General features: G+C 39.8%; 1 protein-coding gene across 3 annotated transcripts in view; it reads left to right on the plus strand.

Moving 5' to 3' along the window:
* Nucleotides 1–5688: 5688 nt before the first annotated feature.
* The window catches only part of PLA2G12A (phospholipase A2 group XIIA), a 36566-nt gene continuing 15551 nt past the window's right edge, over nt 5689–26703 (plus strand). Inside the window, exons 1-4 of one of the 3 annotated variants that reach the window (XM_031690837.2) lie at nt 5689–6135; nt 16297–16373; nt 17430–17595; nt 19553–22589. In XM_031690837.2, coding sequence (XP_031546697.1) covers nt 5931–6135; nt 16297–16373; nt 17430–17595; nt 19553–19671 — 567 coding nt within the window. In that variant the 5' untranslated portion in view covers nt 5689–5930 and the 3' untranslated portion in view covers nt 19672–22589. Of the gene's footprint in view, nt 6136–16296; nt 16374–17429; nt 17596–19552; nt 22590–26703 lie in introns of those variants that run through there. The other 2 variants (XM_072938734.1, XM_072938739.1) reach the window with 2 other exon arrangements.

The following is a 26703-nucleotide window of genomic DNA, read 5'->3' on the forward strand; positions in this document are numbered from 1 at the left end:
TCTAGGGGAGGAACTATAGTCCATCTCTTGATGGGAAGGGTGTCAAAGAATTTGTGGCATGTTTTAAAACCATCACCTTGTCCTGACCCAGCAAACTTGAAGCATGTGGCACCTTAGCAGATACCTGTGTATGAGACAAAAAAAAGAGTACTAAGGGTTGCAAGCTGAGAAACCCATCACATGGGCACATTCAGCTGATCTAGGAGGGTGTGGCATCGTGGGCTTTGGAAGGACCAGTTCGGACAGTGACCTAAGATCTGGAGGCCTCACAACAGCGTGGACCAGGATGGGGCATGAAGAATGAAGAGCCAGCTTCTCTACAGCGAACCCGTGTGGCAGAGACCTGGAACAGCAGAAGAGGATAATGTGACTCCGGGGCTCTCCCACAGGTCTGTGTGAGGGCTCCTGCTCACACACCACAGAAGCCAATGGAATTGGGTTAATGAAAAAATAGATTTATTCAAAAATATCATGCAGTTCAGAGAGTCTCCTGAAAAGCTAGAGAGTTGGAGGCTGCAGAGACCATCATAGACCTGCTTATCAGAGACTCCCACAGCTACCAGCTTGGGCCCCAGGCTCCATGTACAGCTTGTAATGCAGAAGCGGCACTGGGCACTGCTGCTTGACCCCTTGCCATCTCTGCTTCACCCTTTGCCATCGCTGCTTCACCCTTTGCCATCGCTGCTTCACCCTTTGCCATCGCTGCTTCACCCTTTGCCATTTATGCTTCTGAGAATTAGCATGGTCTTCCCTGAAGGTGGTCAACGAACAGACCTCACGAGACGTCAGAGCTCTGCCATCACCGTATTTAAGCCTGGCCTCAGAACTCATCATCTTATGAGGGAGATGGAAAAATAAATTATAAAGCTGTATTTTGCTAGATACAATGGTAAGGAAACCTCATGGGAGACTCATAAATCAGCCTTTACAGTCCAAGAAGTCTTCCCCAAAGGTGAGCCTAATCTGAATTATGGAAGAACTTTCCAGGCAGATGCAAATGCAAAGCCCTGTGGCTTGAGGAACTAACTTCAGCCTCAGGAGGACAGAGAGCAGTTCCTCATGACTGGAGCCCAGGGCACAGCTGAGGAGCTAGAGAGGGAGGAAAAGCCAAATCACGGAGGGCCTCATGCCAGAGTTAGCACCACTGAAGGATTTTGGAAAGTTCATGCTAGAGGCATCGAGGGAGACGTATTGGAGGGGGTGAGATGAGGTAGGGAAGAGAATTAAGAGATTACTGGAGTAATACAAATGAAAAATGATGAAGGTAGAAACCAAAGCAGGGCACTTTTAAAGGTGATAGCACTGTTCTAGATATGCTAAGAAGTGAAATAGATGACATCTGGGGACAGAAGAGATGACAGAGCGGGATGGGGTCTAGAATAATTCCCAGGTTTTCTCTTGGACAATGGGGTGATTGATGTTGCCATTGATTGCAGAAATAAAGGGAAGAGAAGAAAAGAAGTAGGTTTAGTTAGTTAAGGATGTCTTGAAGCTGTGCTGTCTCTGGGAGCCCAGGGAAGATATATAGTATGCAGTAGAAAATAAGAAGTTAAAAATCAACCAGAGATGTCAAAGTAGCCAGAAACCCTACATAGAAAAACCACACACCTAAATTGATTCTGATGGTCTAAAAATGCAATCTCACCTAAGCAGGTTCCTTTCCATCTTCTCCAAGTGCTTATTCTGAGTGCCGAGTAATCATACATTCTATCTACAAAGATCACTTGAAAATCTCTCTCCCTGATTGTTATAGTCTGAATGTTTGTGTCCACCCTGTGAAAATTAAAAAAGGGAAATCTCACTAAAATGGGAAGTAAGAAGGGCAAGCTCTCACACACATACCACTCCGTATGTCAATCAATAGTACAGATCCCAAGAGGAAAAGACTACTTTACATTTCCAGCAGGAAATGACACTACTTTACTACTGCCAGCAGGAGGGAAAAGATTTTCTTCTTGCGGGGCAACAGCTCAGCCAATGAGAGACTGTCACAACTCAGCCAATGAAAAGCTACTATACTTCAAACCCTTAGTTTCCTCCAATGGACTTTTTGTCTATAACAGCTCCTCCCAACCTCCCCTTCTCTCCTATAAAAGAGTTTCCTTTCCTTTTCTTGCATGTGGACTTGCATATGGTTGGCCATAGAGGCATGTCCTGAATTGAAATTCTTTGCTTTTTCTGAATAAACCTGTTTTGCTGGTCATATAACTGGCTGTTTTGTTGTTTTAGGTTAACTTCTTAAAATTTATATGTTGAAACCCTAATGCCCAGTGTGATGGTTTTAGGAATCTGGGGTCTTTGGGAGGTGTTTAGGTCACAAGGTTGGAACCTTCATGAATGGGACTAGTATTCTTATAAAAGAGACCCTAGAGATCCCACACCTCTTCCACCATATGAGAACATAGCAAAAAGTTAGCAGTCTACAACCCCAAAGAGGGCTTTCTCCATAATCCCACCATGCTGGCACCCTAATCTTGAACTTCCAGCCTCCAGGACTGTGAGAAATAAGCTTCTATTGTTTATAAGCCACCCAGTCTATGGTATTTTGTTATAGCAGCCCAAACAGACTAAGACACTGATCAAATTTGTGTGATAATAGACCTCTCCAAGCAAAGAGTCATTACCTTCAACAAATCATGGAACCAGCCCTTGTTCATAGAGTTTATGCAGCCATTTCTTGTCATTCACTTCATCCCCAGCTGGAAAGCTATTCAGCCATTGATTTTTTTTTTTAAGGCAGAGGCTAGAACCTAGCACTTATTTCCCCTTAATATGAGTCCCTTTTAGAAACTAACCTTCCAGCTGTAGCACTAGGCAGAGACTGATCAGTATGGTTGGGATTATTTCACCACGTGGCATTTATTTTCAGCACAATAACACTTCTGAGACCATTTAGTGAGACACTGGAAAAGACTGAAAATTAGAAACTGCCCTTGACCATCTGTATTTTGTTGATTCTGTGTTATTTCACACAACCCAAAGGATTGCATAATATCTTCATTTCCAAGCATTCTGAGTTAATGTGTTTCATTAAACCCAATAAATTGCTCTTCCTTACTTCATTAATACCATTACATTCCATGATGTTGGAACCACTGGGTTTTAGAAGGGGTATAGTGATTATGCTTATCAGTGTACTGGGAAGCTCTCTATAGAAAACGCAGCCTGGTTTCAGCCACCCAGAAGTTCCCCTTCCAGGAGCGTTTATATCACTTAGACAAGAATCAGCACAGAAACAGCATATTTTATATTTTTGTAATTTATTTTGATAATTTTGACAATAATTTCTTTCCCCAGTTCCTCTTCCCATTTTTTCTTCTTCGGAATACAGTTGTGTTTTGTCCCCAGTATTCCACAGAAATGTCTCTTGTGAAGTTATTAAATCCACTGATCAATATCCTGTCCTCACATTCTCCCACCCTGCTGAATTGATGGTTCTTTCTTAGACACTCTGAAATACAACACTCGCCTGCTGCACGTGGCTGCTCCTTCTTAGTCTCTTTTACTGATTCTTAGTTACCTGACCTCCTACAACTTAGACCTTGTTTCTACTTCTCTTTACACACTCACTTTTCAGAGGCTCTCCTCTAGTTCCATGGCTTTACAAGCCGTTTCTGTGCTGATGACTTCCAAATTTATTTCTAGCTCTTATCCCACTTCTGAACTACGCATTCAGAGTAACTTCTCAAATATGGTGTGTCTGAAATTAATCTTCTAAATTTTCCCTGAAACCTGCTCCTTTTGGAATCCTCCCCATTTTAGTTAGTAAGGACACTTTATCCTTCCAATTGCTTAAGCCAAAACCTCAATGTCATCCTTGATTCTTTGCTTTCCCTTATACACCATAATCAATCCACTGATAAGTCCTGTTGGCTCTAGCGTCAAGCTTTGTCTAGAATGTGACCACTTTCCACATCTCCACTGCTTCCTTCAGAGAGTTTTCTTGAAGAATTGAAAGAATCTGAAGATTTGAAAGAACCAAGCTTGGTTTAAGGGTTCCAGTAGTGGAGGTAGGTGGAATCTCAGAGGTAATCTAATCCAACATCCACACTTTAAAGATGAGAAAACCAAAGTTCCAGAAAGCTTAAAAAAAAAAAGATACTATATTTCCTTTTCTGAACGTGCTGAAATGTGCAGTCCAAAAATTAAGAAGAAAATCTCTGGCATCTTGTGAGAGCAGAAAGAAGCCTTGATTTGACTGGATACTGTCACATGGCTTCTCTGCTGGCACCTCAACTCCTTTACTGTAAAAATGATAATACCTCCCAAGCATGTTTCTCCTCTTCCTCCACTGTGGTGTGACTTGATCACAGCCCAAGGGTGCCTGCCTGAGCACCTGAGGGCAAACTAAAGCCATTTCACTCTCCACTAACCCAGCCTGTGGTTAGGCTACATCTGTCTGGGGAGAGAGAGACACTTTTTTCTGTTTTTAACTCATCCAAAGGCTGTATTACTGAAAAGCGGTGTTTGAATGTGAGATATCCAGTACTTGAAATGCCTGGCACAGAGTAACCGCTTAATAAAGGATATAATTTTAATGAGATCTGCACTGCACATTTTGCGGGGCAGGGATCAAATCATTTTATTGAGGAGCTTCCAGGTAGGGTCGAGAGGGGCTGGAAGGACAATTAGACTCCGTGTCCTCATTCTGGCAGGGATCTCTCCAGCTTCACAGTTGCTGGAAAAAGGGGGGGGGCACTGCAAATTTGTTATAAACCCATTAAGTTCACTGCAAACACAAAACGCCAAACTAAAATTAACCAGTAATTCTTATAGAAAAGACATATCTATTCTCAACACTTGCAATATTGCCCTGGATCATACAGTAAAATTCTTGGTGACTGCCGGGATATTATGATTATCAGATATTTATAGCGCTGGTAAAAATTACTGCAGTTATTTTTTAAGGATTCTGCACAGCACTGGGAAAAAATACAGAGAAATGTCACTGTAGCTATCAAGCTACAAAGTATCTTGAGTAGGAAAACGGATTTCCTTTTTTTTCCCCCCCAAACTGCATTCAAGTGCAGAGTACTACTTCTCCCTTTTCGGGGAAGAACTCATGATTTTTATTGTCAAACCATTTTCTTCTTCAAAGTTTCTAAACCAGCATCTAGCTCCTCCTGAGCCAGGCACCGCCATGGCCTTGGGTTGACATGTTCCAGCTCCCTGATCCTCCAACCGCGGCCACCTCAGTTGAAGAGGACCGGGCGAGGAGGTGAGATGTGGATTCAGCTCACGTATCAGGCAGAATCACGATTTCAAACCAGCAATTCAGCCCCTCTCTGTAAGGGGCTGCGGGAGCTCATTTCTCGCAGACATTGTCTACATCCAGAAAAGCTTGTCCCTCGAAGTGGCTGGGCTGCACCCCGACAGGTCAGATGAGGTCACGGGGGGTCGCCACCTGGCGGCATGCTGTACCTACCCAGGGAGCTTTTAAAAAATACCCATGCCCACTGACACCCGGACGAACTTAATTAGCCTCCCTCGGGTATTGGGCTGGGCAAGGGTATTCAGTTAGTACAATCATCTCCTCAGGTAGTACTAACGCGGGCCAGGTGGGACAGCCTCTGCGGCACGCCGAGACTACCACGTGGGCGCGGTGGTCGCCGCTGCCGCTCCGCGTTCCCGCCTCCGCGCGCCTCTGACGCACCACGCTCCGGCGCAGGCGCACAGGGGAGCGGCCGGCGCAGGTGAGCGCGTGCGCCGCGCGGAGCATCTCGGCGACTGCACAGTCGGCTCCCGGAGCTCAGTGCAGGCGGCGAGGGCCCGCCTCCCAGCGGGGCAGGAGGCGTGGGCATGGAACCGGCCGCCGCCTCCGAGCCCCGGGCCCGCGCCGCTGCCTAGGGCGTCCCGAGGGCTCCGTGGGGGTGCGGCCGTCACGCGGCTCCGGGGACCCGTGAGGCCCGGCGCGGCCGGGCGCTGCTCGGATGGCCGCGCTCCCGCGGCCTGCGCTCACCCTCCTCCTCCTCCTGACCGCCGCTTTCACGTGCCAGGAGCAGGCCCAGACCACCGACTGGAGGGCCACCCTGAAGACCATCCGGAACGGCGTCCACAAGATAGACACGTACCTGAACGCCGCCTTGGACCTCCTGGGAGGCGAGGACGGGCTCTGCCAGCATAAGTGCAGTGACGGTAAGAGGGAACCCAGGCCCTGCGAGGCCCGTGCTTTCAGCGCTGTTGGGGGGACCGAGGGTCATGGAGGCGTAGGTGCCGGGCAGACCTTGGCGGTGTCCTCTGGCCGTGGGAAAACTTAACCACTGCCAGAATCTTGCTTAGAGGTTCTCACCACTATTGTTAGAATGTGGCAGATCGCCTGAGAGTGTACTCTCCGTTGTTGTTCATTGCTTCTGAGTACGTTTTTTTTTTTTTTTTGTGCAATTGCAGGAAAGTTGCCCAAGAACTTAGTGACATACGTGTATTATGGGGATGGAGTGAAACAGATTGGTTTTAACTCTGTGTTTTAGCTCCTTTAAATTACTCAGCTGAACATGCAAAACATACCGAGAATTTTAAAGTCATGCTCTTTTAACTTAAGAATTGGTTTAAACATTCTTTTTCTTCCTGCAAAGCTACAGAAAATAAATTGCGACCTTTGTACAGACTTTTGGTGTACTCTGTTGTTGAGAAAGAGTTCTGATAACTCTTCAAGAAAATGATTCTATCAATACTTGATAGGAATTGTTTTCTCCCAGATACCAGTGACGCTGCCTCCTTATGGTTAGTTGCTATTAATATTATTCTTTTGATTTAGTTTTTTTTAATAGTTTTTGACTTTAATTCTGTTTGAAGCTGAGAACTTGTTCAGTGGCATTGTTGGTAATAATAACTCAGTATTTCAGGCAGAGGTCTTTCTTTTGAAACAGTTGACTTTTTTGAATGCTTAAATGTAATAATTCAGATAAAGTACTTGGACTTCTTGAAATTCAAAATAGTACTTGGGAGGTCATGTTTCCAATAAAAGTGGGCAAAGCCTGGGCCTAGTTAATTTAATACTTGGCAGTTCAAAATAATAGGAAACTTAATGACTTTAATGGTAAAGCCAGGTTGTATGTAGGTGAATTTAAAAGGAACCTATGTCATGTAAAACTGTGATGCAGCCTGCTGCCTGTAATTCTTAAAATAATTTATAGTTTTCTGTTATTGGAAGGAAAAAATGAGCTATATGTTGTATGCAATGAAGTGCTAAATATCATTCCTTCTTAAAATTGTGCCTAAATGTTACCACCGGTATTCAATCAGGAAGGATGTTTTTGTCCTTGTGGAACTTATTAGGAGGCATAAGTGAATAACTTGAAGATGAAATGGTTGCCTTTCCTGAGGCAGATGCCATAGTTTTACTTAGTCATCCCCATTCATTAAACAAATATTTGAGTGCCTGTTATGTGTCAGGTGTTCCTACCAACTGGAGACTTGGCAGTGAACAAAACAGAGAAAATTCCTGTCCATGGAGCTTACATTCTGGTGGGAAGAGACAGCAAATTGAAGAACAAGTAAAATTAGCCACGTCTGCAGTGTGTGTGGGTCTGAAGTGTGCCAGTGGCTTCTCAGTAAAGCAGGGGAAATGGCCGTGGCAGTGTTGGGAGGCAGGTTACTCTTTTAAGTAGGTTGTTCAGGGAAGGCCTCACGGATAGGATAATACCTTAGAAGAAATCTGAAATGGTGAAGGCGATACTGTGATGATCTAGGGGAAGAACAGTCCAGGCCGAGGGAACGGCGAGTATAAAGGCCCCGAGGAGAAAGGCCAGTCGAGGATGACTCTGAAGGTTTTGGCCTGAGCCAAAAGAAGAATGTAGTTTCCATTTACCAAGACAGGAAAGAGTTGGATAATAAATTCATTATGAGCTGAGAGTTCTAGAGTTTATTTAGATTTAACATATCTCTGAATTATCTCTAAATGAATGGATACTATTTTTGTTAAAAAGGCCATTTTAATCTTTCCTTTTGCTTAATCTTCTTCTCTTCCACAAGCCTTACTAAATTTACTGTTTGGAGTTTTGAGCAAGGTCTCCAGCATAAAACACAAATGAACTTGAGAATTTAGGAAATGATGTGCTTCGGTGAAAATGTTGCTGTGGCTTAGTACGTACTGTCTGCTCATAGGACTGTGGTTTTAAGTCACCATGGTTGATCATTCCAACATACAGAAAATTGTTCTTTAATTACCATTACTTGAGAAGTGTCCCTGGAACACTGTTTCAGCCTTTCCTATATTTTGAAATGTAAGTGACCAAATCAGAACCAAACAGAAACAGACAAATCCCCAAACTAGAGGAGCATGGTGATTAAAGGGTGTTTAATAGTTGCAGTAAAGAGGTCAAGGGAGTCTTAAAAAAGAAAAAAAGACTTAATGATAAGGAGAGGTGTTGGATTAAAGGACACAGACATGTTGCATTCAGTTATCTTTGCTCTATGGAGGGATCAGCATTATGGAGACCAGCTCTAACCATCCTCCCTAGGGCAGGAACAGGGCTTTATTGAGAGTGACATAAAGTTATTTAGGGGAACAAATTTGATGGTCACTACTTTTTTCTTAGCTTTTTTCTCCCTGACAGAAAAAGTTTGAGGAAGAAAATTTTCTGATTTCTTTTGAAAAATAGAAGACAAAATTGACTTGTAAAATGTTTTTGGAATTAAGAAAAAGTCAATTCATTCAATGATAGAAGTCTTAACAGGATCCCTTTGGCTGATGTGCTGAGAATAAAAAGAGTCATGGGAGGTGGGGGAGCAAGAATGGAGGGAGAGTGACAGGTGCAGGAATTCACACAAAAAATGGTGGTGGTTTTGTCCAAGTTGGTAGCAATAAAAGTGGTGAGAAGTGTTTGGATTTGGGATATATTTAGGAGGAAGAGCCTAAAGGATTTGCTGATGGCTTAGAAGGAGGGTGTGATTAGAGTAAAAAATGATTCCAAAGTTTTTAACCTAAATAATGGTAAGGATGGGGCTGCTATTAACTGAAATGGGGGAGGTCATGGAAAAAACAGCTTTTGACTTGTTAGGAAAAGTAATAGCATATTTGTATGCTTTTGAAAATGATACAGTGGATAGTAAAAAACACTGATGAGGGAGAAAGAAAGGAGAATTATTTTAGTTATATCCTTAGGTAAGTGAGAGGAGTGTCCTTAGGTAAGTTCCAGTAATAAATAGAGAGATTGGCCAAGAGCACAGATAACATTTCCCTGTTAAGAAGAACAAAGGTAGAGGATATGGGCACAGAGGCCATTAGGTGGGTAATGTTCAAGTTCTCTTCTGATTGCCGTGGTTTTCTCAGTAAAGTAGGAATCAAGGTTGTCACCTGAGAGGGAAGATGGGAGTTGCAGACTGGAGGAAAATGGGAACGTGAATGTACTAAACAAACAAACAAACAAACAAACAAACAAAAACGAAGTAGCATAAGGGCCCTTTGGCGATCAATAATCAGGAATTTAAAGCCTCATGGGAAAGCAGGTTGGAATTCTATACTGCGTCTCCTACAGAACTCAGTGCTAAGATCTTTCTGTGACTCAGCAGCCTTCCCCTTTTGCTTCTCATCTGTTTCAGTGTCTTTCAGGTGAAAAAAATTGCTGTTTGGAAGTATTTACATCAAATTAAGACAGATATGTAGAAAAGAGCTGTCATTGTCTCAGTCCAGGTGACTCTTTAGATTTTGACTGCCCATAAAGATAATAACACATAAAGCATCAAGAGAAGAGCAGTTGCTTAAATCAAAAAGTGAAATCAGTAATATTTCCATGTAGTCATGCATAGTGGATTTGGTTTGTTTTTAAAATTCTTTTTCCCAATCTCATTTTTTTCTAAGCTTTCTGTATATCTGTTTACAAATTTTAGGAGACGGTGGCCCCGACACATGGATTTTGGGTTTGACTCTGATGTTGTTTCTTCTATTATTGAGTTTTTGCTTGCTTGTGTATTAGTCTGCTCAGGCTGCTATAACGAAATACCATAGACTAGGTGATTTAAACAACAAGAATTTATTTCTTACAGTTCTGAAGGCTGGAAAGCCCAAGATCAAGGTTTGACCAACACTTTTCTATAGTGAGGGCTCTCTTCCTGGCCTGCAGACAGCTGTCTTCTTACATGGTGAGGGGAGGGGAATTCGGGGAGAACAAGTTCTCTGGTACCTCTTCTTATAAGGGTACTAGTCCCATCATGAGGGCCCTACCCTTGTGACCTCATCTAAGCCTATTACTGGCCCCATCACCAAATACATCGAGAGTTAGGGCTTCAGTGTATGAATTTTGAGGGGACACGGTTCAATTCATAGCACTTTGTAAAAACTTGCACCAATAGAAGTGCTAATTTTTCAATGTTCTGCAGCTTATAACACCATTTACAATGACATTTAAAATGATATTAATACATTTCTAATCTTGTATCCATATCAACTTAATCTTAAACAAAAAACTTTCTATTTAACTTGTTCAGAAGTAATTATTTCAAAATACAGGTGAATTTAAAACACATTATTTTATTCTTTTTATTTATTTATTTTAGAGAACCTATCTTTTTTTTAATTGGAATACAGTCAGTTACAATGGTCAACTTCTGGTGTACAGCACGATGTCCCAGTCATGCATATAAATACATATGTTCTTTTTCATATTCTTTTTCATTAAAGGTTACTGCAAGATACTGAATATAGTTCCCTGTGCTATAGGGAAGAAACCTTTTTTAAAATCTATTTTTGTGTATAGTGGTATAGTTCCCTGTGCTGTAGAGAAGAAACCTTTTTTTAAATCTATTTTTATATATAGTGGCTAACATTTGCAAATCTCTAACTCCCAAATTTATCCCTTCCCACCTCTTTCCCCAGTAACCATAAGATTGTTCACTGTGTGTGTGAGTTTGTTTTGCAGATGAGTTCAGTGTCCTTTTTTTCTCTTCTTAAATTCCACATTTAAGTGATATCATATGGTATTTTTCTTTCTATTTCTGGCTTACTTGACTTAGAATGACGATCTCTGAGTCCATCCATGTTGCTGCAAAATGGCATTATTTTATTCTTTTTATGACTGAGCAGTATTCCATTGTATAAATATACCACCACTTCTTTATCCAGTCATCTGTCGATGGACATTTAGGTTGCTCCCATGTCTTGGCTAGTGTAACTAGTGCTGCTGTGAACATGGGGTGCATGCATCTTTTTGAATTAGAGTTCCCTCCAGATATATGCCCAGGAGTGGGATTGCTGGATCATATGGTAAGTCTATTTTTAGTTTTTTGAGGAATCTCCATACTGTTTTCATAATGGCTCAACTAAAACAGTTTAAAATGTTTCAGGAAACTACTCCATTTTCTGTGTTCCTCCCTCAACTCCCCCATGCGTAAAGAATATTTTAATCTCAGCAAGGAGTGTTTCTCATCCCGTAATTTCCTGGAAGGTGCCTGCTTTGTGCCAGGCATCTTCTAAGTGAGCAAGACAAAATTCCTGTCTTCATAGAAACTGACTAGTTATGTTAATTTGGCTAATAAATGTTAGAAGAATAAAACCAGCCAAGGGTGTATGGACTGGATATGGAAGGGAAGAGGCACTATGTTAGATGGAGTGATCAGGGAAGGCCTCTGGGGAACTGATATTAGTAGGTTCCTTCAAAAGAAACAGAAAACAAACACATAGCCCTTTTGCCACTTACACTAGGGAGCCAGTTTTACCAGCATTTATTTCATGGTGTTATTAACCCAGTATTTCAAGTACAGCTGATCTTGGTTTTTTGTTACTTCATTTTATCAGCTTCTGTCTTAGGACAGCTATAAGCACTGGCCCTGTTTGAGACTAGTGCTGCTTCCATCCTCGTGCCTCCATTTGCACTTTTGCCAGCTGATTTTCTCTGTACTGTCTCTGTTCCTCCTTATTCTCCTGCAGTGGGCATGTTTTGTATTTCCTGTCTTCATTTGCTTCGTATCATTCTCTCATTCAAAGATAATTATCTTCCACAAAATGAGAAAATATATAGAGATATTAATACATGCACACACACACCACTATCATTACACATATCAAAATGTTAAAAAGTGTTTTTATCACTTTTTAGGAATAAAATGTTCAAAAGTGTTTTTATAGACTCGAAATCAAAGAAAGTCCGTGGATTTGTATAAAGTACAGAGGGAAGGGAAATAGAAGTGCTACTGTGTATGAAATACAGCATTGAGAGAAATCACTGTCTTATTAAAAAGAAAAAAAAGCTGACACTTGAGAAGAGGAGATTAGAAATCCACATACCCTTAAAACTCAAGGCCTGTATGAATTGTCTAAGAGTGATAATCTTTGATCTTCTTGGAAAATGGATGGGTGGCAGCAATGGAGACTGGCAGGGGGAAGGTACAGGGTATCCAAAAAGTTCAAAACAGGGTAAACAGTTTGTTAGTTGCATTTTAAATATGTGTTGCTTCAACCTCCGGACACCTTTTAAGGTGATATACTTCTAAGTTTAAAGCAAAAAGTCTGATTGTTAACCTAAAAAAAATGTACAGTAAATACACTACTTTTCCTGTGTCCAGACCTTTTGAACACTCTTTGACATATTTATTGTACTTTTTTCAGATTATAAATTTGACCTTCTTAACATCTCATGCTAGATGAGTTTCTGAACGTATTAGGCAGTTGATTGTTAAAACTCTTGACAAGAGAGAGCTTTGTGATGAAGCTTCAAGGAACTTGAATGGCTTCCCTGAGGATATAATGTTGATCCAGCCTCCCTACCTTTCAGTGAAGAGGTTTCTAGTGTGGTAGGGCAAAGAAAACTGTAGATCAAATGCCCGGTTTCTCTTTGCTACTGGGAAAAGGAAAATAAGAATTGCCGCAGTTCTTAGTCACCTGAAAAAAAGATTTTTGACGAGAGACAAAAAAATTCTATAAACAAGATTTTTATTAGTGAAGTAAAAAAAGTAGTGAAAGATTGTATGCTCCTGAGAGTTGGGAGTGAGCCAATCCAAGAGAGGAAAAATGGCGCTGCTTCCTCCTTCCTCCTGTTTTTATATCCTGGTTTCGTGATCGATTGATCGGTTGGCAACTCAAGTTCCCTGCGTTCTAGTTGATTGACAGCTCAGGTTCCTTGTGTTCTGGATTGTTCTTTCCTCTTCTTCTCCCCCTGCCCAGTACTCACTTCTATCTAAACTACCTAACATTTTGATACTCCCATCAGAAGTGTAAGCTGGATAAAACTTGATCTAGATGGGGAGAGAGTATAGCTTGATGGTAGAGCACGTGCTTAGCGTGCACAAGGTCCTGGGTTCAATCCCCAGCACTGCCATTAAAATAAATAAATAAACCTAATTACCTTCCCCTTCACTCCCACCCCCCCAAAAAAAACAATAAATAAAACTTGATGTAGATGAAGTCATAGCTGGCTAAGTGGTCTACCCAAAGATTTGTACTAATGATGTTATGGCTGCTTGTAGAGAGGACATCCTTAGCAGGGTGTTGCCGACCTCTGTCCTGGTTAGTATCAATGTCTCAAGTTTGTGAATATCTGGGTGTAACTAGTAACACTGGGTGAATACCTCTAGGTTTAAAATTTGTTGAACAATCCTGACAGATGAACTAAAACTAATGAGATAGAATTTTATAATCTAGTATTTAGGCTTAAAAACTAAATGGCAGAACTGCTGAGTAGATGTTAAAAAGTTCATTTTAGAAAGGACTGATGGTTTTTTCCTACTGTCTCATGTATCTTAGCGCTGAGACATAGCTGAAACATATACTGACTATCTTGGGCTGTATTAGTGCCAGTACTTTACCCAGACCAAAGCAGGCCCGTTGTTCCTCATGGTGTTCACTTTGGGGTGCCATGTTCTGGATGTGACAGACTGGAAGTGATCAGTCTTTGGAAGCTAATAAATGCTCACCAAACTCAGAAGAGACTGAAGGGTAAACAGCAGTACCACTTTATTTATCATGAGTATTATAACTGCCATGGAGATCAGCCTTTCAATTTTCTTTTCATTCATTCAGCAGCAAATACTTATTGAAAACCTAACCATATGCCAGACACTGTCCTATGCATTGGGGGTACAAAACAGACAAAAATTACTGCCCTTAAAGAATTTATATTTTAGTATGGAGAGACAGATAATAAAATAAGTAGGTTGGGATGTAATATGTTAGAAGGTCATGTGTGCTATAAATGATGTGGTCAGAAAAGACATTGCTAGAAGATGAAGGAGTGAGTATGTAGATGTCAAGATGAAGAGTGTCCACCTAGAGGAAGAGCAGGTTCTGTGGCACTGAGGCAAGAGCAGACCTGGAATGTCTGTGGAATGGCAGAGAGGTGAGATGTGATGGAATGGAGTGAGGAAGGAAGAAGAGGAGACAGAGTAGTAAGATGAGATCAGAGAAGTCCTGGGGTTGGGGGCAGATTATATAGGGCTTATAGGCACTAAACGGACTTTGATTTTTATTCTGAATAAAATGAGAAGCCATTGGAGGGGTTTTTGCAGAGGAAAGATTTCATCCAACATGTATTTTGATAGGCTCCCTCAAGTTCACTGTTGAGATTGGACTGTAACTGGAGGTGGCGAGAAGTGGTTAGAGTCTGAATATTTTGAAGGTAGAGTCAGCGGGACATGCTGTTGAGTTGGATGTGGGGTATAAGGGAATGGGAGAGCTAAAGATGGCTGAGGTTTTTTTCCCTGAGCACCTGGAAGGATGGAGTTGCTGTTGCCTAAGAAGAGGGAACTGTGGCTGGAGCAGCTTTGGGGGTGAACGGCAGGAGGGACATCTTCAGTTTGAGATGCCCGTTAGATACCAAAGTGGTTGGACTATCCTCTCTCTGTAGCCCTTTGAAGTGGAAAGCCAACTCATGAAGAGTTTTCCTAAGAGTGAAGGACTGAAAGCAGGAGTTGAAGGATCACAGTGACTTATCTGTGATCTTCATCTTCCAGCGGCCCAGAAACAACCCTCCTTTTAGGCAGTGCTAGAGAAACTTGTCATTGGCACCTCTTTTCTAGATCCGTCATAACGGATCTTCAGACTGGGTGGAGCAGGTTATAGCTTTGTGTCTCCACGAGGTTATGCTCTCTTGAGGCTCTACTGGGTCACCTCAGTTGAGCATGTGAGTCTTAGCAACTTAAATCATTTTTAGGTCATTACTTTGAGTGGGTTACTTATTTTGATGGCTGATTACTGGAAGGGTTGCTTTTTTTCTCCTCATTTAAAGGTTGGAGGGTAAACTTACCTTTATGTTTCCTAGTAATGTTAATTGAATGAAAGCTGGTGGAATACTTTGTGTCTCTCCTAAGGATCCGACTCCGGGTGATATTTGGAATAATTGGGGATATTCTGTTGGTAGAAGTAAAGATAGATGGTAGTCCCAGACGTTTGAAAGGATCAACATGTAAAATAAGAAATTGGCTTGTTCTGTATTCCCCAGGGGGTAGAGGATTACTTACAGGTAGAATTTACAAGAAAAAGAGAAGAACTTAAACCGTTAGTGCCATTCCATAATGGAACAGGCTATTTCTTAACACTGTAGGAGGATTGTGGGGAAATTCAGACTGTTCGGTATATTGAAGTGATTTCTATATTACATGAGGAGAGAGATTTCTGAGATATCTTCCAGCATTTAAGATTGCTTTAATAATGTCATCTTTCTCCTTGTTTTTGAACCATTGGTGCTGTTAAGGAGAGTATAACTGGAGTAATAAAGTTTACCAAGCTATCTTTATTCCTTGCCTTTTCCCTTGGCTGGCAGAGGAGTATGTTTGTGCAGTGGTTGGTTGGATCTGGGTAGAATGTGTGGTCCTGTAATGTCTTACAATGGTATTAAGGTAATTAAATGATCAGATGACTTTGTTTTCCTTAGCTTTAGGCTATAGTTAATGGTTATTGAGGTTTGTGTGCAGTGGAACATTGTGAGGTTAGGAAGATACAGTTCTTGCCCTATAGATTTTAATCTAAAAATATAAGTGTTAGAATGTACAGGAAAATAGGGTAGATTTATCTTTCATACTGTGGACCCAGTTTGGCATGTAAACTCTGAAATCAACAGAAGTCCAGAGTAAGCTTTTATATGTTTGTATGGTGTAGGCTTAAGGATATAATGCCATTTTATGAACCACCATAGCATTTTAGAACTGCCATATACGTATATACATTTGTATATTTTATTATAGAAGAAGTAAAAATAATTTAGTAGACAAATTAGCATTCTTAATGCTTATTCTAATAAACATATATTCACTTTTGTCAGCATAGAAATAATAAATATTTTCAAGGCTAGTCTAGCACATTGTAGACCTTTTTGTGCATGTATTTTCTATCATATTTGAAAACTAATTATACCATTTATATTTTTATAGGATCTAAGCCTTTCCCACGTTATGGATATAAACCTTCCCCGCCAAATGGATGTGGCTCCCCACTATTTGGTGTTCATGTAAATATTATTTTCTATTTGACAAGTTTTATGATTGGTACATAATACTCTTGATAATGCAAGACATCGGTGTGTTCTCAGGCTCACAAATAATTCTGCTTGTTGTAATAGTGATCAGGTTTATTATATTCTTTCATAGCTAAAACACATTTAATGAGTTCTAATGAAACTAAATGGAGTAAAAGTCATTTTTTTTAATATTGTAGTTGTTAATACCACTTAAATGACATTTCCTCACGTCACAAACATGATTGAAAAGTTTGGGGTATAGAAGTTAATACTACTTAGGATGAAAATGTATAGATAAAGTGTAATATTTTCTGTATTAAAACTGGGTTCAATTGGATAGCTGTGTGTTTGTTGTGGGGGAGGCTGAATCTGAGCCAGTAGTTTGGGGGAAAAATATTTTATGAAAGTGATTCCTACACAACGTTGTAAAATGATTATAAATCAATAAAAAATGTTAAAAAAAGTGATTCCTAGACACAAGGGTTTTGCATATAAAGTTACTTAAAACAATTAAAGATAAGTTATAGATTCGAAGGAATAGTATCTTTATGGAATGGATGAACTTGTAAAGATTAAACCAAAAAAAAAATTGAGTTGTGGAAGTGTAAAAGTTGTCAGTGACATTTCATATATAGTACATTTTATGGGGGGAGGAGGCATAAAATACTTAGGAATATCCCAAAATCGTAATTGCCTAGTCCCTGGAGAAATCTTTCAAAGCTCTTAGCTTTATCTTTCTGTTTTTAAAACTATGTTTTAGACACTTGGAAGCTGTGTTTCTTTACCAGCTAATGACTGAATATTTTAACACTGCAAAATAGGGAGCTTTGAGGCATGGCTAAGAGGGAGACGATGGAGTGACATGGGTGGGTGCAGGTGAGAGTAATGGAGAGATGTTTAACCTGGAAAACATTTGTAGGCAGAAACTAACTTTGAAAATTATCTGTACAACAATCATTGTCTTTGATTTCTAAGTCTCTTTGAATTCACTACTTCAGAGGAGGTTTGAATTTCATCAACAATCATCCATGCAAATGCCTCTTTCAGCTGAACATCGGCATCCCTTCCCTGACAAAGTGCTGCAACCAACACGACAGGTGCTATGAGACCTGCGGCAAAAGCAAAAACGACTGTGATGAGGAGTTCCAGTTTTGCCTCTCCAAGATCTGCCGAGATGTGCAGAAAACACTAGGACTAGCTCAGCATGTTCAGGGTAAGGCTGATTCGGTGGGATGGGGATGAGTGTGATTTGTAAAATTTCAGTGGATGCTTTCTGTGCTAGTGCAGGATTTACCAACAGAAATCTTTCTCTGTGTATTACCTTATCTCTTGTGACACAGCCCCTTCACTTTTCTGAGATGAGGAGTCGGTGATTTTGTCCTATAAAATGATTTACAGTTATGGAAGTAAGTGTTAGGAAACCTTGGGGGAGGGTGTGTGAGGCAGAGAAGAATTCATCTAAGATCTATGCCCTGCCTAAAGTGTGAGACTCTGGATCCAGTGAGTTCTGGAGTGTAGCACATTGGATCTGGAGGAGAAAGTTCTAGAAGATCTGAGTCTTAACTCTGTGTCTTCATATGTATCAGTGTCAGGAAGGTCCCCCAGAACTACCCCCAGGCTCAGTGATTGGCTACGAGGACTCGCAGGACTCAGCATGTAGTCATACTCACCGTGATACTTGTGGCAGTGAAGGGGTACAGAGCCAGGTCAGCAAAGGGAAAACATGTCTCAGTGTCCCCATTTACAAAATGAGAACATAATACCCGTCTCATAGAGCTGTCATAAGGGTAAAGTGAAATATATGTCGAAATATGAACTGCTGTACAAATAGTAGTTGTTAACAAGATTTCTTTACTGACAAACCAAAAAATGAACTGAAATTGGAAGAGGAAGGGCAATGAGAAAGGGGTAGGAAAGGAAACTACCATTTTTAAGCACTTCCAATAGGGTACTGTGCTAGATACTTGAGACTTGTTTTCATGGATCTTCACAAAATACCCTAATAGTAGTAGTTGGCGTTATACCCATTTTTCAAGGAAGGAAACTGATGTTCGGAAAGAAGTAACTTGTCCCAAATTACACTGTTTCGACTCTAAAACTTGTATTCTATCTACTTCCTCAAATAGTCTCATAGGTTTTATTCTGAAGTCCTAGTAATAACTAGGAAGTAATAACAAGAAAGAAATCTCTGCTCCAGATGAGGCTTGAACTCACAGCCTCTGAATCCCTTTGAATGCTTGGCTGAAGCATAGATAGGTGGATTTCCTCTCTAAGGACATACTAGTGTTGCCAAATGGTGAAACCAGTTTCCTTCAGTCTCCTGTTTAATAATCATAACCTCTGCACTTCTGTGGTTGACTGTATTCCTTAATGGCACAGTCTTTTGGAAACCTTTGAAAATGCCAAGCTTTTGTAATGAAAAGTTTCTTTTTTAACATGAATATTAGAAACTATAGTAAGTATTTGGATGTCTAAAAGCCACTCTACACTATGTCTCTAAGTATAACATATTAAGATAATCTTACCTGGGTATTCCAGGTCTCTTAGAGTTAGAAAAATAATCTGTTATCTTTTTTATAGTCTTTCAAAAAATTTAAAAAAACCCTACCAGAAGAAAAACACCTTTGATTCCTTTGTCTCCCCTCCAAAGCTAAATTTGGATATTGATCAAAGAAAGAGACCGGGGTTCATTTACTTTAAGCATCTTAAATGATGTGTTTAAGTAAAAGCACAAATAAAAAATTGGCCTTAATTGAATATTTTGAGGTTTTTCTGTTTTTAACTGTTGTTTCTTCTGCACCTAAAACTCATTCCTTAAAATGCAAACTTAAGAGTGCTGTCAGGCATCTCTATTGGTGATAATTTTCAGATAAAAGGAAAATTAACCATGATGAACTGATAAATGCTGTTGAGATTCATTTGCCTAGTACAAAAAGTTGGGTTGACCAGTTGCATGCAAACAAAAGGTAGGTACAGGTAGAGAGGCTGAAGCTGAAAGTCTTTGTGTCTATAGGCTACTAGTTTGTGAAGGTTTGGGAAGACTTTCACCTAAGATAGATTTAAGTGCCCACCAAGGCTGTGCTTGAGACTCTGCTGAAACATGTAGTGTGTGTGAGAGAGAGTGATGCTCTGCAGTTGCCCGGCAGTGATGGCACTCTCTTACCTTGCAGCGTGTGAAACCACAGTGGAGCTCTTGTTTGACAGTGTTATACATTTGGGCTGTAAGCCGTACCTGGACAGCCAACGAGCCGCATGTAGGTGTCGCTACGAAGAAAAGACTGATCTTTAAAGAAGATGCTGACAGGTGGTGACAGCAGATGAGGACAGAAGAACATAACTTTTGACGAGAACTGTTTTTACAGCATAAAGCTGCCTTATTTTTGTGAAGGGATTATTTTAAGACTTGACACTAAAGCTTCAAACTAAAGAAACAAATGGAGGTTATCTTCTTGGATGTTGCTGCCTTGGTGTGCCAAATTGTCTTGACCAATGTGAGAAAAGGGTACATGTTAAGGGGAGAATTTTTTAAAAGAAGGAGTCTGTAACTCAGTTTTCACAACTATATTTACCAAAAAATAAGGTCAAATGTAAAACTTATTATAAGGTATGTTCAACATTATCTTATCTGGAAATACGGGGAAATCTTCACTTATGTTTGTTTACTGTAAAATTTAAAATACACATTTATTCCTGGAAGGATCTGACTTTATTTTTACTCTGTTTTAATTAACACGTAATAGACTGTTTTTCCATAGCCCGTGAATAAGTCACCCTTCTGTTAATGACAGGCGTAGTTACAAGGACAAGGTTTCCATGTCTGTTTCTCTTTTAAAATTGGAACTATCTGCTGGGACCTCTTAGGAAGCAAAACAGGGATATCTAGGTATTAATGTAATGTGCCTAGAAAGTGACATGAGCAAAATTCAGAAGCACAGCCATTCCCATTTTATGAGCCACTCACGACAAATGTCATATGTTGCCATAACTTTTGCCTAAATTGGAGAAAAGATGGGTTTAATGAGACAAATGAAAAGTTGTTTAACACACACATCAGGGCATTATATGCTGTTATGCTTTGGTATTTATTCCCTAGTACTTGCTTTTTATAGGAGATTCTGGGATATTTTTAAGACTGTAGACCTTTTACTAGTAGTGGCCTTAATAAAAATTGTTCTTGATATTGTTGGGTTTTTAAAGTCTTTAACTGTGGAGTGAAAAGAGATGGAAAAGCAAGATACAAAACTCTTTTATAGAGCTCTCATTCACATTGAAAATTATTAACAGATGTTTAAGGACAAATTCTGGAACTTCCAACTGCCTCTGAAAATGTGAGTGTTGAAAGCTTTTCAGTCCCTTGGAAAGCTCAGCTGTGTTCCTCTGTCACTCTTTGCTTGCCACTGGCTTTCCCTACCCCAGGGTCCCAAGCCTTCATATTTGTGTAACCTGCTGCCAAAGTTACTAAGATAAAACTGCTTGGAAAGTCAGAGAAAGAGAGCACCAGGAGAAGTGGTTCTTTTTAAATCATTACGGGCAGAACTGGGAGAACGAGAAATATTTTCTGGGAAAAGGGCCACTTTGAAACTGTGTCATTGCTGAGAACCCGATAGCTTCGTAAATGGAGATGGTGGCTGCTGTCCTGGTAGTAGATGTGTCCTCTGTTAGACAAAGCAACATATCCCTCATAGCTAAGTGAGCAAACTGGGCTCCAGCTGAAATACTTGATCAGGTAACTTTAAACTTATAATAGATTCATGGATTTTCTTGGCAGCATTGGCTTTCTCAAGAAGACAAAGTCAGAATGTCTTTGTAAAATATCTAATTGATGGTCATACATTATGTACAAATATCAGTAAAAGCTGTTTTTTTTTAATGTTCCGATTTTAAAAAACTTATCTAGGAATAATTTTAGATTTATAGAAAAGTTGCAAAAATAGTATAGAGGCTTCTCGTATACTCCTTACCCCTAATGTTAGCATTTTACATGGCCATGAAACATTTGTTAAGGCACCAACATTAGTAATTACTATTAACGGAACTCCGGACTTTATTTGGATTGCACTACTTTTCCCACTAATGGCATTTTTCTTTTCCAGGATCCACTCCAGGATTCCACACTGTAGTTATTGTAGGCCTCTGGTCTGTGACAATTCCTCCGTCTTCACTTGTTTTTCATAACCTTGACAGGTCTGAGGAGTACTGGTCAGGTGTTTTCCTAGAATGACCCTCACTTTGGGTTAGTCTGATGTTTTCCTCATGTTTGGACTAGAGTTGTGGATTTTTAGGAAGAGTTCACATAAGTAAAGAGTTCTTCTCATCAAATCATATCAGTAGTTGAATGCTGTCAACTTGATGTTGTGTTAACTCTGGGCACTTGGGTCAGGTAGTGTCTTAGTTTTCTCCACTGTGAAGTTACCATTTTTCCCTTTCTGTGCTCCTGTTCCTTGGAAGCTAGTCACCAAGTCCTGTCTCTGGGAGGTGAGGGGTGGGCAAGATTATGTTGCACCTCCTGGAAGGGGGAGTATGTGTAAATGTAGTACTTGAAATTCTTGTCTCCCCCAGTTTTTATTCAATTATTTATATCAGTATGGACCGATGTATATTTTATACTGTGGGTAATATTTACACATTTCAGCTTGGCTGTTGGGAGTTACGTCAGGTTTTGTTCCTTTGTCTCTTTGACCCACACCATCCTTTTGACATTTGAGCACCTCTATACTTTCTGAGAAGAAAGCAGGAAAGTTGCTTCAGGCTCACCTTGTATTTTCCCAGCAGCAGCTCTAGAATCAGCCTCTTCCCAAAGGTTCCTTTTGTTGTAGAATGGTTTGTAATGGAACTTGGGAGCTAAGATCTGGACATTGCATCTGCCTGTTGCTACTTTGATGTCACTGCTTCTCGACCCTCCCAGCAAACAAAGCTAGGAAATATCTATCTATTAACACGTGTACATATCTGTAATTTTTCTGTGTGTGTATATATAAAGCTGAATGAGTTCATACTGTCTTTACTTGAATTATATATAACAAGGCATATACTTTTCATGTAAGGGTGTGTTTACTATAATGTATATACTATACATTTAAGGATGGTGTTTTCCCTATCCACAGAATACATTAATAAAAAGCAAAAACAAAACATAACTAGCTTTTAGCAGCTCTTTGCAAGACATGTATTGATATTTAAAAATAATAAAACTATATTGCCTTCAAATGGTGCTTGTCTCTTTAAAGTCTTTTGACACACTTCTTCCAGGGACAGGTATGGCTGTATTCATTTCGTAGGTGGAGAAAGTGAGGCACAAAAAAGCTGTAATGAAGACAGAATTGAAATATGAGAGCAAAAGCAAATTAAACACATCTTGAGCAGGGTTTCCTTCAGTGACCTCCTAGACTAATCTAGACTGGCAAAACTAATTAAAAAGTTGTTTTGTTAGCTTATAACTACCTCTCCCTAAAATGAAAAGGTTGGATTTCTGTCAGTATTTATAGAAAAACAAGATTATCAGAAGGTCAAAATGGTCATTATTTTATCCTGGTGCAAAACTAGAATGACATCTAACAAAATGAAAACAAGGGAGTCTCTATAAAAAAAACTCTTTAGGAGACTGACTTCAGTAACTTTGGGGAGTAGAATGAAACCTACTTGGTAAGATCCTTCCACATGTACTACATTGTACTGTTCAAAACTAACAGGTATTGCCTGCAATCTTTTCATTCAAGTCTTATATAACTCCCGGCTATAATAATTGAAATAGCCCCTTTAGTTTGCTGTTTTTCCTCACTGAATTGGTACAACCAGTATATGAAAAATAGTTACCAATGAAAATAACTAAAACCGGGCCAGCAGCATCAGCTTTGCATACAGGCCACAGTGATGGCACGCTTTCTTGTCTTGGACTTGTTAGGTTTCCAGAGCATCCTTTGAAGTCTTGCTGACAACTCTACAAACATTTCTTTGTTGGCTGTCAGGTTTTCTTAAGGGTAGGAATTAGAATTATAGAAATTTGGTATTTCTGTGATTCATACAGAAAAAAACAAGGTTTGGTGGGATAAACACTGAAAAAAAGGCTAAAGTTTAAGTGTTAAAAGAGTTATCTCTGAATTTTATTCCATAAATTTCATTCCTTGGATAGGTAACAGTTGCTAAGATCTTCAGTTTCAGTAAATTCCATAAAAGTGACTATTCATAATGGCAAGAATCAAGCCATCCTGTCAGTTAACTTTTGGTCTTTAGTATATCTTAATTATTTTAATAATATGGATTTGCTTTGGGTTGTTTTGTTTTCTTTGAAAAGGAAGAGATTGCTTGGTAGGAGTCTAAGTAGTCTGTGTCTCAGACAAAAGCATGCAGCACAGTCACTGGAGGGCTTGTTAAAATATGCTGCTGGACACCACCCCCAGTTTCTCACTCAGTAGGTCTGACTCTGCAGGTCTCAAGAGTTTGTATTTCTAGTGTGTCCCCAGATGACGTTCAATCTGCTGCTTCAGAGACCACACTTTGAGAACTGGTCTAGGTAATCTTCAGCTAAAAATAATGTGCTGAAAACTTCCTGTTGGCAGTTACTGTCTCAAAAACGATTGAGTAAATTTGGTCCCCGTTTTACAGAGAAGAATTTGAAGCTGGGAGAGGTTAAATTGCCTTACTTACCAATGTCTCCCAGCTGATAAAATGGTGGAGTCAGGATTAGAACCTTGGCAGCCTGTTTCCCAATCCCAGGTACTTCCCCTTTTTACTGGGATCACCCCAGCTATTGCTTTAAAAGGCAAAAACTAAACATTCATAACTGAAATAAGTATCCTAATGCTTTGCATTTGTCTTAAGGTAGACAAAATCTTACTTTGAAATTATATATTTTGTTGCTATAAAAGCAATACAGTATTCTGAGATAACAAGATACTCAGGGGAAAAAAAAAATTCCATCAGCTCCTTTTAGATAAATGGTGTTCCGCTTCTATAGAGGGAGTGTTTTCAGGACTCAAGCAGAGAAGAGCCTGAAAACTAGGCGAAAGGCCAGAAAGCACTGGTGGTCAGATAACGCATTCAAACTGGATGAAGGTCAGAGTACAAAGGCTGAGACCCTGAATCTCATTCAATGAATAAATATTTATTGAGCACCTACTATACACTAAGTAACTGCTCAGAAAGGGGAAACCAAAAGAAGGCAAAGGTCTGCTTTCAGTTAACCTAAGATGGTGGCAATAAAATAATTTATTGAGCTCTTCATAAGCCAGATAATGTTCTGAGTACAGTAATTTAACTCAATCATCACAACCACCATATAAGGGAGATTTTTTTTCCCAAGCTGGTGTGATTTTTTTTTAAACTTTTTTTTATTGAGTTATAGTCATTTTACAATGTTGTGTCAAGTTCCAGTGTAGAGTACAATTTTTCAGTTATACATGAACATACATACATTCATTGTCACATTCTGTTTCGCTGTGAGCCCCCACAAGATCCTGTATATATTTCCCTATGCTTACACAGTACAATCTTGTTGGTGTGACTGTTTTTTTACTGAATTGTTTTTGAAGCATAGCTGATGTACAGTGTTATATTTTAACAGGTATACAGTATAGTGATTCACAATTTTTGAAGGTTATACTTCATTTATAGTTATTATAAAGTATCAGCTATATTCCCAGTGTTATACAATATATCCTTATAGCTTACTTTTTACATAATAGTTTCTAGCTTTTAATCCTTTACCCCTATTTTGCCCCTCCTCCCTTCCCTCTCCCCACTGGCAACCACTAGTTTGTTCTCTATACCTGCGTGTGAGTCTGCTTCTTTTTTTGTTTTGTTCATTAGTTTGTTATATTTTTTAAATTCCACACATATCACACAGCATTTGTCCTTCTTTGACTTATTTCAGTTAACATAATACCCTCCAAGTCCATCCATGTTGCTGCAAGTAGTAAAATTTCATTTTTATGGCTAAGTAGTATTCCACTGTGTGTGTGTGGTGTGTGTGTGTGTGTGTATCACATCATCTTTATCTGTTCATCTGTTGATGGATACTTAGGTTGCTTGAATACCTTGGCTATTGTAAACAATGCTGCTTATGAACATTGGAGTACATGTATCTTTTTGAATTAGTATTTTTGTTTCTTTCAGATATATACCCAGGAGTGGAATTGCTGAGTCATGTTGTAGTTCTATTTTTAGTTTTTTGAGAAACTTCCATACTATCTTCCATAGTGGCTACACCAATTTACATTCCCACCAACAGTGTACAAGGGTCCCTTTTCTCCACATCCTTGCCAGCATTTATCATTTGTGGTCTTTTAATGAAAGCCATTTCGACAGGTGTGAGGTGACATTGTGATTTTGATTTGTATTTCCCTGATAATTAGTGATATTGAGCATCTTTTCATATGCCTGTTGACCATCTCCATTTCCTCTTTGGAAAAATTGTGGGAGCCCATGAAAGGGTTAATAAATTGTAACAGACCCCAGCCGCTTGTGACCTTTAGGAAAAACAAATGTGCTTTGCTATCAGGTGCTGGTGCATCTGCACTCCTGTCTCCTTGCTGTAAAAAGCAGAGACAATGCCTTGCTTGCATAGTTGAGGTTCTAGCTTAGGGCTGCTTCCAATGGCAAAGCCATTTTGTGTCCCTTGCTATAAACAAAGGACATGGCTTGTTTTAAGCATAGGTCCATAGTTTAGGGTTTACTCTTCTTGTTGCAAAGACCTTTGCCCTCAGCTATAAACACTGGGCATGATTTCTGCTGTTTAAATAGTCTGTAATGCCCAAGGCAAGGAATTGGCTGGTCTGGTTGTCTGTTTTGTAATCAACATCTTATGTCTGAAGAGTGTACCTTGTTCCCCTCTCCCCATGTCTGTCCTGAAGATTAGTTAAGCCTTTGTACTCATTGTGGATTCTATAATCTCTACAGGGTTCTGTCTTTCCTTAAGCTTCTACATCCCATGACACAACTATTGGTGATTTTTCCTTTGATTGTGTATAATAAATGTGGGAGCATTTGAGAGGCTCGTGAAGCTGATCCCTGACTCCCTCTCGCTCTCTTGACTTTCCACAGAGTCTCGATTAATTCATTCTGTCTTAGTGGGACTTCTGCCAGACAGAACCCACAAAAAAAAGTGTATTCAGTTCTCCCCATTTTTTAATTGGGTTGTTTGATTTTTGATGTTGACCTGTTTATGCATGTTGGCTATTAACCCCTTATGGGTCATATCATTTGCAAATATCTTCTCCCATTCAGTAGATTGTTTTTTCATTTTGTCAATGGTTTCCTTTGCTGTGCAAAAACTTTTCAGTTTAATTAGGTTCCATTTATTTATTTTTACTTTTGTTTCCTTAGC

The sequence above is a fragment of the Vicugna pacos genome, chromosome 2 (assembly GCF_048564905.1).
Source record: "Vicugna pacos chromosome 2, VicPac4, whole genome shotgun sequence".
In the NCBI taxonomy this organism is placed as follows: Eukaryota; Metazoa; Chordata; class Mammalia; order Artiodactyla; family Camelidae; genus Vicugna; species Vicugna pacos.